At 41.5% G+C, this 18,906-nt stretch overlaps 1 protein-coding gene across 9 annotated transcripts in view; it reads right to left on the bottom strand.

Annotated features, from left to right (window-relative positions):
* Nucleotides 1–18,906, bottom strand: part of ARID1B (AT-rich interaction domain 1B) — a 326,580-nt gene that overhangs the window by 43,057 nt on the left and 264,617 nt on the right. For all 9 annotated transcript variants that reach the window (XM_038133282.1, XM_038133283.1, XM_038133279.1 and 6 more), the window contains one exon: nucleotides 16,742–17,069. In XM_038133282.1, the coding sequence (XP_037989210.1) occupies nucleotides 16,742–17,069 (328 nt within the window). The remainder of the gene's footprint in view (nucleotides 1–16,741; nucleotides 17,070–18,906) is intronic.

Genomic DNA, 18,906 nt, shown 5'->3' with positions numbered 1-18,906 from the left:
GCATGTATTATCATATGTATATGAAAAACACTTATACACATAAAATAATACATATGAATAAAAACACACAGAAAAAAATACTTACTTGTATATTCATAGGAAAATACATAGGAAAATACAAAACTCAGATCTCTTTCTTCAGTGTGCCCCCTGCACATTTCTGCTGCTTTTCCAAATACAAGAAACAAGAAAGCAACCACCCTTTTACACAACTTTAGTACCTGTTAACTTTTATTTCCTTACAAAAAACAAAGCACTTAATTTCATCCTACAGGAAGGGAAAGCTGAATGTCCAGGTAGCAAGATGAGTTTTGGTAGAAGTTCTACTTTTAATTATTTTACAGTATTCAAATCAAAAAAGACAACTCCTAAATCAAGAACCCTGAGTAACTTCAATGGCTTCTTGTCTTCTCCAAACTCATGGCAGATTCTTAACACAATTGGTAGAAGCAGATTTCTTTTTTAGGAAGTACAGGAGGAAGACCATTAAAGTACTATTTGGCCTAATTTTTCTTGACACACTGTGAATTTCTTCAAAGGAAAAGAGAACGTGTTATCTAAATAAAGCATCTTTTTCCAAGTCAGTTTTGTCCTTTGCTCTCTGAAGACAAACTTTTCTTCACTCTCGCAAAGAGGCGAAGGCTTTCTTTTGATATGAAGGAGATAACTGCCATACAATGTCATTTCCCAGATGAAGCTTGCAACAAGAAGTGGAGGGAAAAGATTTAAAATGCACAGTGGTGCAATGCTCCAAGGGAAATTACAAAGGGAAAAGAGTAGAACCATTTGGCAACAACTATAAATGATTTCAGTCACACAACCAAGCTTTTCTTATGTAAATACTGTATCTTAAACCCCTCCCCCCTCCTTTTCTAGCTGAAAATTGCTATATTTCAGCAAATACAGTTAACTGAAAAATGCTTTCTATGCTGGATAAGCAAGATCCTTTCTGTTACTGGCTAAAGTTACTAGTGAAGATGAAAAAATGTGCAAGCATATTTTCATACTTTAAAAAAGAAGTAATGGATTTTCAGAGGTTCTTTTATGGAGTAAGGTTAGGATCCTGGAAAAGGCAAGTCTCTACAGGTATCTATCTCTTTAATGTCCTTCTTTTACTTTAAAAATACACAGGAGACACACACCTTGCAGGTAAGCTGAAATTGGTCCTTACCTACTAATATTTCAATAGTATTACTTCCTAGCATGTGTGTCTTCTAAGCTGTGGGGCTGTTCATTGTCTCAAATTGAGGTACAACCTATTTCATGTTACCCACAATGGACATCAATCTCAATTGCAGCTCATGCAAGCATACTGCTGTACAACAGCTTTAAATCAAAAAGTAGGAAACTATTTCCAGTTTAGATGGAGAGTGGAAATTAAATAAAAAGAATATACAGGCTTTGGCCAGGACAGCAAGAAAACAACTGAAGTCTAAAAAAATTGCTTCTGCACCCAGAAGAACCTGAATGGCAGAACCTAATTCTGAAATTTCATCGGGCAAGGCAATAGCTTTCCCTTTCATCCTCCTATGTAATATTGCACTTGGAACAGACACAGCTCTCTGTCTCTGGAAAGAGCCCAGCAAGTGAAAAGACTCAGCACCATCCCTGGCAGGACTTTGTCCTTTCCCAGCCCCCTGTCAAAGCCCTGACCGCAGCACGCATGAGCTAATTCAGTAACACTGAAAGGACATCCTGTCAGAGTAAATGCTGTTTTATTATCAGATTGGGTGCAGTGAGCAGTACAGAGCTCCTCCACATATTATTTTGCTCTATGATGGCTTGGAATGGAAAGTTTCTTTAGGGAGAAATAATCAGGTATTACTTCAGCCTTTAATTCTCACTCCACAGTAGGCCTCCTTTGAGTAAAGACTGCCGACTGTGACAAATTGTGCTGCATCAGTGCTATAATATGAAGTGGAGTCCATTAAGAACTGAGCTGAGATCACCAAACTCATTTTGATTAACCTCCAGGTCACTAAACACTTATAAATATGTTACACAGCAGCTGCTAAACATATTTATATATGCTTAAGGTCACAGCATCATCTGTTGGTTGTTGGAGTTAAGTCAAAATCTTATGTTTCCTTCTGTGCTGCTTTTAGTTAAGGCATATCCAACATACTACAGTACTAGACTCTCTCCTAGATCTCCCAATTCCCTCCTCCATTTTTCCAGGATGCTAAATAAAAATCAAGCCTTTAAAAACAGTCTGCTGTACACGTAGTGACATCTAATGGCAAAAATTCAACTGGCCGGCTATGAATTTTATAGCAGTACAAACCCAGCTAAGTATACAATTTTACAGTATTTGCCACATAAACACCAAGGGCTGGGTTGCTTAGGGATGATGCAATTAGGAATAATAGGAAGAAATTAAGAAAAGATACACTTAAGTTTAGTATAATGAAAAAGATGTCTTCATGGTGAGATACAGTTACCCTCCAAGGGAATGAAGGAAACCTCAGCTCCTGACATTTCTGCATGCAGGCAACATATACAAATACATTAAAATGTATTGGTCAGAGAAACCCTGCATTGTGTTTGAGCTAGAGTATCTGCTCTTGCAATACCTTCATCCCAGATAATGTATTTTTCCCCATTTAGAAGAACAAGCAGCCAGGCCAATACAAATTTGGGATTATGCTATCCATTTAAACACAATACCTAAGGCCACACATTTTTTTTCTGCTCTACTGCTACAAGTAGATCTTGAAGAGCTTGGCAATTGTAAGAGATTTAAAGTGGAAGAGAGGAATCTGCTTGCTCTCTACAGTTTATTTACTCTGTTGACAATTTAGCAATGCCTTGTGCCAGAGCCAGTTGTTATGCTTGAGGAAAGGGCTGCCACCTCAGGGAACTTGGAGAAGCTGGAGGAATGTGCTGACAGGAACCTTGTAAAAGTCAACAGGGACAAGTGCAAGGTCCTGCACCTGGGAAGGATGAGCCCCCTGCAGTGGTGCCAGCTGGGATTTGACCAGAGGGAGCAGCTTTGCTGAGAAGTCCCTGGGCATCTTGGCAGACGGAGCTGGGCATAAGCCAGCAGTCTGCCCTGGCAGCAAAGAGGGCCAACAACATCCTGGGCTGTGTGACAAGGTGCAGAGATCGGAGACGGACAAAACTGATCATCCCCTCCTTCCTCAGGACTCACTGGACTCCACCTGGAGTATCATGTCCAGTTTTGGATCCCCAGAAAAGAAAAGATGATGATAAACTACAGCGAGCAGAGAACCCCTTACATGGCCAAGGCTTGAGCACTCACCCTGGAAGGGCTGAAGGATGAGACCTCATTCAGCCTGGGGCAGAGACAGCTGTTGAGAGGAACTTACAGCAGCCCCACAGCACCTAAAAGGAGGTCAGGAAGAAGATAAAACTGGCCTTTTCAGTGGGCACGGTGTGGGGACAAGACACAGTGGGCAAGAGTCAAAACACGTTAAGTTCAGACTGGATACAAACCATTTTCCCAGTGAAAAGAGTGAGAGACTACATCTGGTGGCCCAAAGGGCTATCTCTGCCTTTGGAGATTTTGAAGACCCAACAGGATAACACCCTAAGCTCTAAGATGAGCCTGATAAGGAGAAGGTTGAACTAAACATTCCTCCTGAGGTTCCATTCCAGCTTGAATGATCCTATGATCTTAGCTCGTTGGCTTAGCTTGTTGACAGTCTGGTGTACTACTGGGTCCAAAATACAACTGCTCAAATTCAAACCATTCCCTTTTAAGAAGTTCTTCTTCTGATCTTTTGTTTTCCTTCATTTGCAATCTACCCCAAGCTTAATCTGTACTTAATCTCTTTTCTCTGCAAAACAAGTAGCATCAGATCTAATTGTGTCTTCTGAGCTAATGCAGAAGTCCGTGTATTTAAAAAGAGGAGTTGACACGCAAGATCTGGTCATCGTTAAAAAAGCACAACAAAGAAATTGTTCGAAAGAACAGCACTGACAGTACACAGGAGCACATGAGTGATCACAGCTGCTGAGCACTCTCTCATACTGAAATGCCTTCCTTTAACTGGTCCTGAAATCCTCAGTAAGTTTATGTGTTGTCTCCAACTGCGACATAGAAGTCACCCTACAGCCCTTGAGCTTCACAGAACTTCCTGATATGTGCTTTAGTTTTGTCACCTGATGCAAGACTTATACTATCATCTTCCTTCTCTCTTCTTGTTGAAAAAATATGAATTCAATGAGTTCAGATGTGTATGTGGTTTACCTATGGACAATGACAGAAGTGGATTATGCTTCTCAACAAGGCAACAAATGAAGACACGACTTTTCATATGGAAACATGTCAAAGCTCAGGTTGTTCTGTGTACACAGAGATCAAGTTCTAAAACTTTCTGTGGATTTCCTAAGAGGCACCTGATGCTTTGTGCTCTTTCAATCTACAACACCAGAGCCAAGCTCTTCATACAGTCAGAAAAAGTGAACCAGCTTCTGTAATGAGCCCTGTGGCAGCTTGAGCACAAGAGGTGAGTCCAACATGGAAATGTACAGGGAACAGAAGAAAGCTTCAGAGGTGGCAAGTATAGAGGTGATAGAGGTGAGGAGATTTTCGGCCATAGAAAATGGAAATGAAGGAGACAGTAGAAGGAAATTTAGAAGGAAAAAGGATTGGGAGCATCCTCACTAGGTGCCAAAGGTTTTTAGGGCAAGGAGGATGATAAGTGCACAGGAGAAGGCAGATGAAACAGAGATGCAGGAGAAGGAGCAGGGAGAAACACACAGAATGCTGCTACTTCCTGGGTAAACACAGGTTATGGTCCCTCTAGCACAAGTGGAGCCTCTTAGCCAGATACACCTGAAGGAAGGAAGGGATTCACAGGAAGCTTCCAAAGCAGGGTGCTAGGAGACATGTGCCTTCCCTCAGCTCCTCAGCTCGTGCACCCTGCCCTGAGGTAGGGCCAGGCTCTGAGACGGCCACCTTGGCCAAATGCTGGGGGAGCCCCAGTCCAAATGTGGCACAACGGGGTGATGCTGAAGGGGAAATGCTACAGGGACAAGAGCAGAGATGGGGCACACAGCCCAGGCAGGGAAGAGATGGCATTGAGTCACACTGCACAAATCCTGGCAGTCACAAACTCCTATCAGTTGTTAGTTAGGCACTTGGGCACTGCACTTCCTGACACGTGACACAGCGTGCACCTAACGTGGGGATTTCTCCCAGTTCTGCTGCCCTGAGTGCTTGACCTGAAAAGCTATCCTGTTACTGTGACCTGGCCACCTGAGCAGCTGGCTAGTGAAAAAAAAAAAAAAGGCCCCCAAGTTTGCCATTTCTGCTCCAGATCTTTAACCTACATCAGTTTTGCAGCGAATGCACTGCAGCACCTCAGGGGAGTAATTTGTGTAAACATTTTAAAAGGAACATTTTTTCTTTTAATGCTGACACACTGCTAAGGTGGCTACTTGATTACAAACTGTGAAAATGACTGCGTTAGGCTGCACTCACAAATCACAGTGTACTGACCAAATTGCCCTGTGCTTATCTGTGCCAGGTCTGCAGCATGACAATATTTCCTCTCTCTTTTAAATGTCAAAGTATGATTTGGGGGGTTGTTATTTAAACACACTGACCTGCACAATAACCAGAAGTACTTTATTTAAATCTGTCTTGAGCTGGGACTAGCCTTAAGCGCTTATAATCTGTCACACTTTGACACCAAATGGGTTATTATAATGAGAGTAATTCAGGAGTGAGACCTGTGAATGCTTTCTCCCTGGAGAATTTACACATAAACATGTGCAGGCAGATACATATGCTCTTTTGTTATGGATTTTCCTTCTTGCTGCATTATGGGCTTCCTTGGAGAAGTGAAACCATTTCTATTGTCAGCGGATATGGGAGAACTGAAGAAGGGAGAAGAGAGCAAGGGAAAATAAACCCCAACATTGCTTACTTTGTTCTGCCTGGAGGTCCACAGCACTCTTGGCAAAGGCCAAGACAAACAAAGCCTGAATATTGGCTTGAGCAGCTACAAAATGGCATTGAAGGCAGTTCCCATGTGAATAAAACAAATTAATTTAACATTATAATATGTGAAAGCAAAGTATCTTCTTCTTGTTAGTTGCTACTGTAAGTATACTAACCTGGACTTATATGTCCTCCTCTGTTCAGTGGGGAAGTTCACCAATTGTAATAACAAAGTTTCAGAAAAGCAACCACAAATGCTGCTGATGTGACAGGTATCAGGTCTGCCACAAGACTTTTTGCCATTTTTCAGGCTAAAGAAAAAATTTTACACCTGTGCATGTCTCCTTGTGTGAAAATGGGAGGCCTAAGTTCTGAAATACACTGACAAAACACTGGGGAACGTAAATGAAAAAGCACCCGTATTTGTACTGAGGGGTGTGTGTGTGTACATGTCTGCTGACAGCAGGTACACAGAGCTAACACAAAACTGTTCTTCTCAACAACCAGGCCTAAATGGTAGTGCTAAAATGGGGGAAAAATTTTAACATTGTAATTATGTGATAGTGCAAATCGCCTTGTAATCCACAGCAGTTGGACCAAGTACACTGCCTGATTTCTTCATCTGGCTGATCCAAATATTGTTCTGCAAAATACTTTTTAAAAGAGTAACAGAAATAGCCTTTCTAAATATATTGTCTTTCTTCTGATTTACACAACTATTTGTGCTTTTACCATCATCTCCATTGGATTTGACTAAAAACCAATCAAGGAGGGGGAGGAACTTAAAAATTAGTTGTTCCTACCACACTGATTCAATGCTGAGCTACTCAGAAGAAGTCACAAAAACCTACTGTTGGTTTACAAGCTGTTGTCATCACATTAACCATTTTTCCAGTGAAAACATCTGCCTGATGGGCTATCTACTTGGTAGTCATTTAAAGCCCAACAAAACAGGAGTGTCACACCACATCAAACTCTGGAAGAGCAACATAGGAGGCACATATAATTCATAAGTAATAATGCTAATAACAACACAACTACCCAACAGTTGCACAGTTGAACGCATACTGGGATCAGAATAAATCTCTCTACCCCATTTTACAGACAGTAAAAACTGAAGAAGAGATCCAAGTTTAGCAATGGTCTAAAATATGGCCAGAAGAATAGTAAAGTAGTTGAATAAAGTTGAATAAAGTGAGGAAGACACAGCACAAGCCTGTTAAAAAGAAAATAAATCCCTAGCTTAATTTGATCCTAATCACAGAAGGGTGTATGACTGAAAGACATTTAGTGATAGTGAAGTGCCGTAGGTTTTGTTTGTTCGTTTAAGTTGCAGCCATTTGATATTATTTTTACAAAATTCCCTTTGTGTTAATTGAAGTAGTTTTGGTCCGAATTTCATGGTGATCACAGCATTTGATCACCAGTCTTCAAACCCACAAGGAACCCTTGATTGCACAGCATTCTTGCAAGTACAGCAACACCTGCATATCTGAATTTATCAGTGCAAGAACAAACTTAGCTCTTGGTACTCCATGTAACCTGTATTGGATAAATACAATTATAATGCTGTGTGACAAAAACCACAGAACAACTGAAAAGTGGGCCAAGTCAAATGGCCTGGAAACCCATCAGAGCTCCGCTCTTGGTGACCTCTGTCTACCTTCCCCACATATGGATTTGTACAGCAGCTGTAACAGCAACTGCTTGCACAACTGTACCCCTCAGATATGATATGTGAGCACTGAGGAGAAACATTTCCTAACCCAAGTGGAGTGTGTGATGCACAAAAAAGGGCTGCTTTAATTTGTCCAGCAAGCAGGAGCATGCATGAACTGGGTTTACAGGGAAAAAAAGAAATTTGCCCTGTATGGCATGATGCTGTCAATCTGAACCAGAATGTCAAGAAGGGTGATTTAGCCTGGTGTGACTTGATGTCAAATTGGGAATGACTCATATGACTCTCACTATGCACCTTCTATTTTTGTGCATGTTTATAAATAGCTGTATTAAAAAGTCAGAATGCCCTATGAACTCTCTCCCAGAAAGATTACTTGAAAGTGGTAAGAGTCTGTTCCCAGCACTTGAACAGCCAGAAGGTCACCAAGGTGTGGTGCTAAAAAGCTACAGGAAACTAAGGACACACTTTGTGTTTCACTAACTCAGTTTCCTCTGGTGGGACACAGTCCTGGGAGAGGTTTGACCCCGAGCTCCCTCGTCTTCCACCTGGGGATGCTGTCTCCCACCACCTTGTTACGACATTCAGCCACATCCCCACGCTGCTTCTGAGCACCTTGGAACGCGCTGTGCTAGCAACCAACCGAAAATCTAATAAAAGCCTGATCATTTCATGCCAGCTCTTCAATGTATTTTTTCATAGTGAAATGTCATCTGGCTGACAGCAGCATGCTGAATGCAACTGTGCATGTGCATCAGCATGGTGAGGAAGTTGTCCAGAGGGATTTTCCAGCAGCCACGTTTTCACTCACTTATCTTTGGAGCAGTTATATGTTTATTGATATTATTACCAGCACTGTTACCATCAGTCTCGGCTCTTTGGCACACTGGACAGTTTCACAAGAGCAATGTAGTGCACATGCCTGTATGATTTCAACTGCCTCTTTTCTTCATCTTTGTTTCAGATGCCTGAAACCTACTGTGGCCACTGCAACAGGTATTTAACGTGTTAGTAAGATTGCCAGCCATCATTAACAAAATCTCATGCTGCTAGGTTATTATTTAATATGATTCTTACAAGGCTACTTATATGTCCAGCTAGAATTGGTGTTTCCATCTGAACTCATCAACAAACTGAAGGGTTCTTCCCATTTGTATTTCCCCAGGCAGCATAGCTCAAAAAAAAAAGGTTTATTTTTCTCTCAAATACCACCCTTGTAAAAGAACCTAAAACCTTAAACCGCCTTGAAAATCCGAAACCCTCCTACCACTTTTTATGTCCCTCCCTTTCTGTCACAAAAATCTCAGGCTGTTCAATCACAGTACTGTACTTGCACAGTGTTATGTGCCAAATCACACAGCACAGCCACAGAATTAGCTTTCTTCATGAGTCCCATTAAACAGATGGCTATTCCACTTTGTTTTGGCTTTTTTTTCCTAACCACTTCTGTGATTTAAACTAGTAGATCTTCTGACAGACTGTGAAAACTGTTTCCTCATCTGAAAAAGTTCTTGTCACCCAAGAAAGAGTACTCAATCTAAGGTCCTCCCTTATTTAACTTTATAAACATCAATTAATAAAGTACTGCATTCTTAATGTTCTAAAGATCACATTTTAAGGTACAGAATTTCTATGTAACATCCAACCCAGAGGCAGAATGTTAATAAGCTACACCAAGTTCTACACTACAATTTTGTATCAAAATAATTAGTCTTTCTACAGAGAGCCATGAATCTCCTAAACAACCAAATCAAGCAAAAAATAATCTTGACACAATAATAATTGAATTAGAAATGTCTCTGAGGTAAGTGAAAATTTTCATTCATGACTAAAAACCATGCTTTCTTCCCAACACACTCCTTCTTTCACAATTTAAGAATGGTTACTCTCTGAAGGAAGAAAAGAGTAGGACTCTTGAGGTCTGTGGTTAATCTCTAATGGCATGAACAGCATACAGCAGTCAACTTGATTGATGAGTCCAAAGAAGAAAAAAATGCCTCCCCAAATCACTGGTAGCCTGCAAGAGCTCCGCAGCATGGTGACAACGAGGGCACCAAAATGATGGATTTACCTTTTAGTAAAACAAAATTCCAGATAAAAATGTATTTCTCTTAGTCTCCCACAAGAAATGGCTTTGGTTAGCTCAGCATGTAAAGTTTCTTCCAATCCTTACACGACTTTATCAGCAATTTTGAGCTGATCCATAAAATGCATCTCCATTTAAATAAAATAATCACAGAAGATTTCTAGCTCTCCCCTTACAATAATAAATACATATAAGCTGAGCTGAACTTTCTCCCTCCTAATACATTATAGAAAAAACCCATACATGATTCTGCTTTGTAAAGCAAAACACGAGGAAAAGAAAAAAGAAATAATAAAAAAATCAGCTTGATACAAATGACTATTTCTCATGAAGAGGGAAGAAGCACGAGTCCTTTAGAAGAGAAATATGTCAATTCTGGTTAATAGCTTCCTTAGACATTACTGTTACAGTAAGCATTAGTATTTGGACTTTTAACCCCTTAAATCACACAGAAGCCTAACGGGGGAGAACATATTCCAGCTATTACTGCATCTCCTCCAGCCTCAGGTGGAGCCAGCACGGGACTGTTTGGGGTTCACAGAGACAATACAACCAGTTAGGCCAAGAAGCAAAACCACTTCAACTTGCTGAAACTACACACAGACTTGATTTTGGAAGCCAAATTTAGTTTCATGGATTGAAAGCACCACCAGGATATCAGAACAGCACTAATCCAGTGAAGTGGGGCTCATTTCAGGTAGACCCATCAAGATCTCTAAAGGAAATCTGTGATTGTTTGGAGGAGCAGAGCAAAGGGGAAATGGCCAGAGCTTGAGCCCAGAGAACTGTGAATGGCCTGAATTTGAACAGGAGCAACTCCTTCCTTCCGTGTGACTGAATGTTAAATAAAAAACCCGGCAGAAAGAGCCTTTCTTGCCAGGGGCTTATTTCAAAGGCAACAGATAAGGCAGGCACTGGCTCCAATTATGGCTACCAGTCCTATCTTAGCCTAGTTTACTTTGGGGATTTCACAGCTGGCAGCCTTTCATCTAGAAGTAGCCTGGTTTGAATAAGCAAAGAAACTTGAATGAGTACTTAACCTTCCTGCACTCCACCGAACTTCCCAGCAGAGAAGAACAGCACCTCCAAGCTTAAGGGGAAAAGGGAAAACAATGGAAAATATATACTCTCTCCAGGGATTAAAGATGGTAAGTTTTACTGGAGCCCTTCAAGACTTCCTGCTACAAAACTGCAGCTTTCAAAATCACAATTAGAATTTTAAATCCAAGTTTCAAGATCAAAAGGGCCAGACTGGAAAATACTGCACAAAACTGACAGGCACTAGGATGTAAAACACCTAAAACAGTTCTGGGTTTTATTTATATTATTATTCTTTTTAAAAAATTTATTCCCCATTTCCGCCTCCTTCTTTTTCCTTTTGACATTTTAATGCACCATGTCCATTACTATATTTCCTCACCAGTACCTTATAGTCCATCAGCAGTGCTGCATTACCCTGCTGTTGGAGAAAATAATACAGAAAAAGTGCTTTGCTGGCACCAGCAACAGGGGATTATGAATTATACATACATAGCAGGGGAGAAATGCTGATGGAAGGTTAGTGTGCCTGTATGTGTGCAAGTGTGCAAGTGCATGTATACACACACACAGACTAAGAAGACACCTAGAATGCACTTTAAAAACTGATTTACACTAACTGTGTTTCTCTGTACAACAGAAATTCTCTAATACCAGTGCAGCTTTGTTTGACGAGTTTTATGACTGATTAAAAATGTACTAAATTCTTCTCACCACACTACAATGAGGCTGTGGTATCTAACCAGTTGCTAAGCAATTTAGAACCAGAACCACATTCTAGAATGCCTAGAAGTATGTCAAAGCAATGCAACATCACACATTATTGTAGATACTGAACAGGTGGGGATCAGCAGAAGGTAAAGTAAATATCCACCTCAATTTAGCAACCCAATGGCCAGGATTTAAAATGATCAGAGGTTGCAAATAGCAAAACCTGTTCCCAATTCCTCAGTTTAATAAACTACTAGGTCTGAATCTCCCCTAAAATCAATGGCACCAAATTCTAAATTCACTCAATCTATAAAAAAATTGCTTTAATTTTTAAAATTGCAACATGCAATCCTGAGAATCATATTAAGGTACATTGAGGTCAAAGGGGCGGCCTTCAAAGATAGGATTGCTCCTCATGTAGGCACATCAAAACTCATTTTGTTGTAATTAGTTCAGGTATTGATAACTGTAGTTGCACCAACAAAAGGCTCATTTTAGCATCCAGTTGAATGCACATTTTACAGCCAGCTAGCATGGAATTACATTTTCTAAGGCCACACTACTAAGAGCATCCAAGCCAGCCATTTTACAACTATGTTTTTACCTTTCCATATACTACAGTCACACTTTCAACTGCTAAGAAGACATGCTAAGAATGACACTCACTGCTAGCACAAGAGATGCTGAAAGTGATGGTGACAAGCATCTAGCTCCAAAGATGTCTGTTGACTTTGGGTGCCAAATGATAATCAGTTTTAAACCGAGAACTTGCTGTAGGAAGCAGAAGCTCACAGACAGAGCACACATAGTCCTGCAAAGGTTCAAGCTGGGCATCTTCAAACTGAGGAGCTCAACACTGGCTGTTACTAGAAGATATTGGCTAAATTTGCTGCCTTTCACATCAACAGGGAAAACAGTATCTCATTTGCTTAAAACTGGAGGGCTTATTGTGATGCAGTTTTGTACACACAGGAACATTTATCTATCACTATAAATATATGCACTGTTCTAAGAATCACAGTGTGATAAAACATCTTTTGGAGCCACCTGGTCCTTTAAGGTCTCCTCTGGGTTCTAATCTCCTGCAGCAGAACCAGCCCTTGGGGTTTCAGTGAATGCCAACTTTCTTCCATGGATATATTAGGTCTCCAACATACAGTCCTCACCAGTCAATGGTTATGCTGAGACCAAGAAAAGACAAATATAAAAAGGAAAGCACTGTTTTGTAGTTCCTTCACACTCTCCTCCTGAAAATAAAGTGAATTACTACACAGAAGGTACTAGAGATTTATTTAACATTGCCTGCTGTGAACTTTTACTTAGAGCAAGCTTGAACACTCTGGGTGTAGCCTGAAACAATGAAGAGATTCAATGAAGAGATGTTAAAACCATCTTTCTTTTCTCTAGCCTGACATGGCAGCTATCATTTGGGAAGCCCTGGCATGCATGCACAAGACAGCCTAGCACATCATAAGATTTTAGGTTACAGGGAAGGTATTATGTAGTTGTATAAATTAATCTAAGCTTAACATAAAGCAGATCTCAAGATGAGGTCAAAGGCTAATTCAAAAGGTGTAAACCCAGTATCTTCCACAGCCACCACTTTAATTTATATGATTTTAATCTATTCTAATGAAAAGGGTGGTGGTCTGCTCTGAGGATGATACCTACGTATAACTGGCTGACACTCAGATCATCCTGCCCTGGTTAATGAACATTGATTTTGTGCCCTAGTGGAAGAGATTTTTTTTTCGGATGCATGCCATTTACATTCATATTATGCTGCTGCTTAGTGTGGCTTGGCAAGACAGAGGCAAACCAGCATTCTGTGTCTAAATGAGACTCCTGAGCTGGGAAAGGACAGATCCTGAGGACTAACAGCTGAAGATGAATTTCTCTCCCCCACTGATACTTGGCTACTGAGTCAACAAGTTGACCTTGAAGTGAGTGGATCACAACCAACTTGAACAGAAATACTGCTGTGTAACCATGACTATGACACAACCATTTGATTTTATTCTTAATTCTACACAGAGGAGGGTGTTTTATAGTAATAAGAATCCAACACTTTTTGAACTCCATGGCTGAATCTTATAAACTCAACACATTCTAAGAGAAAGGCTGGGCACTGTGCATGCATGTTGGCATACAGGAGTGGACGTCTTCCCAGTTAGGTAAAGTAGTGTGCTGGGAGTGTTCTCCCATTTCACTAAGCTTTGTTTTTTGAACTGGATAACCAGTAGACTTGTGTTCTAATTTTTTTTCTTTCTGCCTTTTCTGTACATATATATGAACAGTGTTATTAAGGGAAAAACCAAACTAGAAGCTACAGAAAACTGGTAATTAAAACTTATTAACTGCCATGACAGCAACAATAATTTGGGTATTTAAGGTTTCCTACAGAGGCAATAACTGGAATAACAGGATGGCAGGGAGGTCCATAAGAGTTAAATCTCAGGTGAAGATGGGCTTGATTGTGAGAGAGGAACAGGCTGGGAGCCAACATAGATATTTTCTCCCAGTTTTGTAACTTGTGATATGGTTACAGAAATCAGTGTGGAGGACTCTGGTGAGAAAAGAGTGGTTGCGCTTCAGGCAAATGCTTTGCAAGGGATACTTAGTGCTCATAAAAATTCTTCTAGAGACTAATTTTTCAAATACATGCACAATCAACTACACTGTACTAAAACTTCCTTGCAAAACCCGTTAAGAAACCCTGTAATCACTCCTGCAGTACATCATCTCTCAGAAAAGGGCCATACTTTGGGTGTTGCAGTTCTCTGCCTAGGCAGTAGTGACAATACCACCAAGTCCAGAAAATGTGGCTGCATGCACCACTGCAGGCAAGAACACCAAAAATGAAGAGAGAAAAATGGTGCCTGAGTCAGGGAAGGAGACAGCTCATTCCTCCTCACTGATGAGGTTCTTCATGTCCCTTTAGGCACAAGGAAATGGAGCTGTGCCAAAAGCCATGAAGGTGTGTTGAGTGAGTGACATGCAGATTTTCACTGCACGGATGGTTAGTGTGCTACAGTGGCGTTAGCAAAAAGAAACCAAAAAAACTGAAACCCCCTCTACGATGCAAGTATTTCTGTATCTTTAATGTGATTTTTATATTCCTTCAGCAGCCAGATGGGATGTTCACAAACATTTTCAAAAAATGCCAAGGTCCCACATTAAGTCCAGTTCACACTGCTGCCTACCCATACTGGTCAGGCTGGTGCACTGAGGGACCCTGAGTGTTGCCACAGTTTGGGTGCTGTGAATGGTGTGTCTGCCAGCCCCAGACTGAATAAACAGGTGACCTAATGTGTAGTGGCCCGAAGCAGAACCTCTCTGGGTTTGATCTGTATCACAAATCGGAGTTGTTGTCAAATACATTCCTTCCATACGTGAGTCAAGAGGACTTGCAGGAATAGCCAAAAGTCATTATGCTTTCTCCCCTACATTGACTTGAGATCAAAGAGGAAAACAGTGTGCTTGCAAACCCCTGCCATGAGAGTGGTGTGACAAGTTCCTCCCAATTTGCAGTTTATAAATAATCCTTTTGCCAGTATTTGTGATAGAGATTCAGTGATTGCTCAGCTCTTCCATAGGTGCCGGATCACTGGAATGGGCAGTATGTGATAGGAATGCTCTTAAATGGTGCAGTTTTGTCTGGTCAAAGATAGAAAGAAAAAGCAGTTCTACAAAATTTACATGGGAGGAAAATGTGAGATAGAAATGGTAATCATTTAACCCAGTTTTTGATCAAACATCACACACTATGCCCAACATGTAAGTTGAATCACAACCAAATGCTTTCCACTTAAACACAAAGTCTTTTCTTGCTGTCAAGACCAACAGACGTGAGCTTTTCCTTTCGTTCTATGATTATAGAGAAATCCTGTTCCTGCAGCTGCAGTGATGGCCTATTTATTCCTTCGTGCCTGACCTATCAGCTTATAGCCTAAACCAGACAGACAGAAGCAGACTTCCATAAATCCTACTAGACAGGTCTGTTAAAACAACCAACAGAAGAAAGGCACTGCTGGTTCACAGATATCTGCTGGAGTATGGTCTGTTTTAAGGGAGCCTGTTTCTATTTTACTGAGCAAGAACATGAAGTACACTAAATTAACTGTTATTGTTTTAAAAGTTTGCTGCTGCTTATCATTAGTAGCCACCTGCCTTTCAAGCTCTCAACACAAGAAACTAACAAATACAGGGACACGCTGGCTTCCTATTTCTTGTTTAACACTGCATCTTGGAATAAGAGCAACTCTAGTGTCCACAAACACTGGTCTTGAATGATAAATATCTGGGTGAATGTATGTGCATCTGTGTATGCATATGCATAAGTGCAGTGAGCAAGACACACCCATATGAACACATTCACCAGAAGAGTGCAGCTAGATTTGTGTAATTCTCAAACATTATGGACCTTTTTGCAACAGAAAAAGGTAATAAATATGCCAGGAGTTACTTGAGTCCAGGGAAATGTGGATGTTACTTAATCTGAAAAATTTCACAAAAGAAAAAAAAAATTAATTGCAAATATTCAGTCATTTTAAGAATGACATGGACAGCAAAGTGCCTTTTACCAAAACCCATATACGAATGGCAACATGTAGCTATGTAGCCCAAAAGGGAGACAAAGACAGAGGAGGGCTCCAACCACTGCAGCTCTGTTTGCAGGTTCTCTATTATGGATGCACAAGTGGCAGGTATCAAGTCCGGATTGTTTTATGTCTCCCTCTGCCTCTCCCCTCCAGCTGCTCCCCTCAGCCTGCCCTCCTCTCCCCTTCTGCAGGCCTGCTTGGGAGTAAGACCATCCCACAGAAGAGAACTGCCATCAGCCCTGCTGCTCAAAACATGGGCAGTAGATGCAAGAGTTGATGGGCAGCTTCACAGGCTTCCTGACTCTCTGGCAGGGGTAAGCTGCTGAGGACATGCTGGCCCTCTCTTTACCAGAGATAAAAAAAGTACAAAAACTCAAAAAAGTTTAAAGTTGCAGGGGGCTTGCCGAATGTCACTGCAATCCTGTGGGTTGTCCTAAAGCTGTAATGCCAAGAACCAAACGAGAACTGGCCATCATCACCATTATCACAACTGCTTTTTGAGAGGATAATTCGAACAGGCAACAGCATGCTTTCTCCTCAAGAAAAAGAGACTACTAAGAAAAAGTATTCTTCCGACACACCATCTTCTTTCAGAGATAAGGGCATAGCTAGAACATGTACAAATGCACATTCACACACCTCTATAGTGCTGTTACTTCAGAAATGACAAGGAAAATGTTCTTACTGATTTCAACTCCTTTCACCTGAATGCATACCTGCTCTGAGCGGAGTTCGCAGCAGCCTGCATCACTGCAGCAGCCGCCTCCTGTGCCTTACGGTTCACAGTTGGCATGGGTGGGCCCATCCCAGGGCCTCCCTGTTGAGACATGCCAGGAGAATTGGGGGTCATACTGCTCATGTTTCCAGGAAATGGTCTGCTCTGCATCCCAGCTGATGGCATCCGTCCCAGGGGCATGGAACCACAAGGCTGGCTTGGCCCCTGTCCATGCATCTGACTGTTGGCATTTATACCCATGCCAGGTCCTGGGCCACTGTAACTTGTGTTGGGGACACCGCTGTACGTTGGTGGTCTGGAGTAGTTTCCTGAACAAAATGATAAAAAGCACAGAGAAAAACATTAAAACTTTTGAGCAAATGTTTCTGTTAAGGAAGTTAGCAGCTGCAGAACTTACACATGTGAACTAAAGTGACCCATGCTGACCTCAAAGTCAGGATGACGCTTTTACACGAGGACAGACACTCAGGCAGTGGAACAAACTGCCCAAGAAGGTTATGCAGACTCCCTGCATGGAGGTTTTCAAAATCCAGTTGGATAAAGCCAAGAGTAACCTGGTCTGATCCTTTATCTGACCCTGATTTGAATACAAGGTCAGCCAAGAACAGCTCTTGAGCACCCCTCCAACCTGAATGATCCTGTGAACCTGATTTTCATGTACCCTCAAACATATTCTGTCTAATGTATGTTACAAGGCAACAGGAAATTAAGAAAAGTACAGCCTCCAGAGGGGTTACAGCACAGCACAACGTACACAACTTCTTTACATAGCAGAGAGATGTGTGGCATGTAAGAAGCCCATTACATAAGTTCAAGGGAGAATCTTATTTTTGTAATTTCATATTCTCATTCCTTTGTCTTTCTGCAACAGGCTTCTTGCTCCTAACTGTTTTGCCCATTTAAGACAGAGATGACTTGGTGTGGACTGCTGAGGATGACTGCTGGGCTCCAAGAAAGATTCCTACTCTCTCCTGCCCCATCCTGCTTTTCTAGTAAGTTCAGTTTGGCTATGTCAGCATAAGGAGTGGTAGCTTACAGTGCAACTCCTCTGAGAAAACTGGTCTTACACAAGTAAGCAGCAACAGTACAAAGATGCTCATATAAGCAGGTGCCTTATGAAGGACAGCATGAAAACCTGGCTGAACCCAATCTGTGTTGTCACTAGAGTGAAGTGCTCCACTTGCGGCAGCTTAACTCATTTGAGTGCTGATTTTCCTGCCACATTGAAATCTCAAGAAAAATTGAGTATACAGCATGCAGTGTTACAGAAACAAACCCAGGCAGCATGAGAAAGAGGAAAAAAAAAAAAAGCTAAAGATATGATAGAAAACTATTTTAGGAAACGTATCACATTGCACTACTTCAGTCATCAGTTTTGACTTGTCTTCATTTCCATCTCATCCAGATTAGTGGAAACATGACCCATTCCCTCCCTGTGGGATGCCACAAAGCAGAGTTTCCTCACTACTCTCAGATATTCCCACGCTTATTTGAAGGCAGAAGCCCTTGGACTCTTCCTGTGATTGTGCAGATCAGCCATGCCTCTCCTCAGGCCTCAGCTACCAGGCAGAGGAGTTGGTGGCATCCAACTCTCATTTGTATTTAAAATAAACATATTAATCCATCATTTGAATGCACACATAATTAATTCATATGCTCCTACTGCTGTGCTTTTGCTAATCTTCTTCTCTCCAGTCTGTAACTGACTCATTCTACTACAAGATCTCCTTGGCGAGAACGTATGAGACCTACACTTCCCAAGGAAATGAAGCAACCATCCTTTTCTGCTTTGAAATCCAAGTTTCTGCCTGGGGGTCCTCACAGAAGGATCCCCAATATGTGGTTCAGCAGATATGAAAGGCTCCAGATTCAGCTTTATGCTGTCTTAAGACTGCCTTGTCACTTCTCTTCTGGGCTTGGCTGCTGGCAGCTGACTATTCTCTGTTCAGTGAGCCATCGCCCCCAGCCAGAGTTTTAGCTGCTGAGACCGGCTCAAGCCATGCATCTGACCCAGCAGAAGTGTCTACAGGCTGAAGGGCTGACTACTTTCACACTGCTCTGCTATGTGTTACAGGCAACAGCAACAACTTGGACGTTGCTCTCGGTTTCCAGTTGCTTTGTGCAAAAAAAAAAAAAAAAGTGATA

Source organism: Motacilla alba, chromosome 3 (genome assembly GCF_015832195.1).
Source record: "Motacilla alba alba isolate MOTALB_02 chromosome 3, Motacilla_alba_V1.0_pri, whole genome shotgun sequence".
In the NCBI taxonomy this organism is placed as follows: domain Eukaryota; kingdom Metazoa; phylum Chordata; class Aves; order Passeriformes; family Motacillidae; genus Motacilla; species Motacilla alba.
This window is presented reverse-complemented; position numbering and strand designations above follow the sequence as displayed.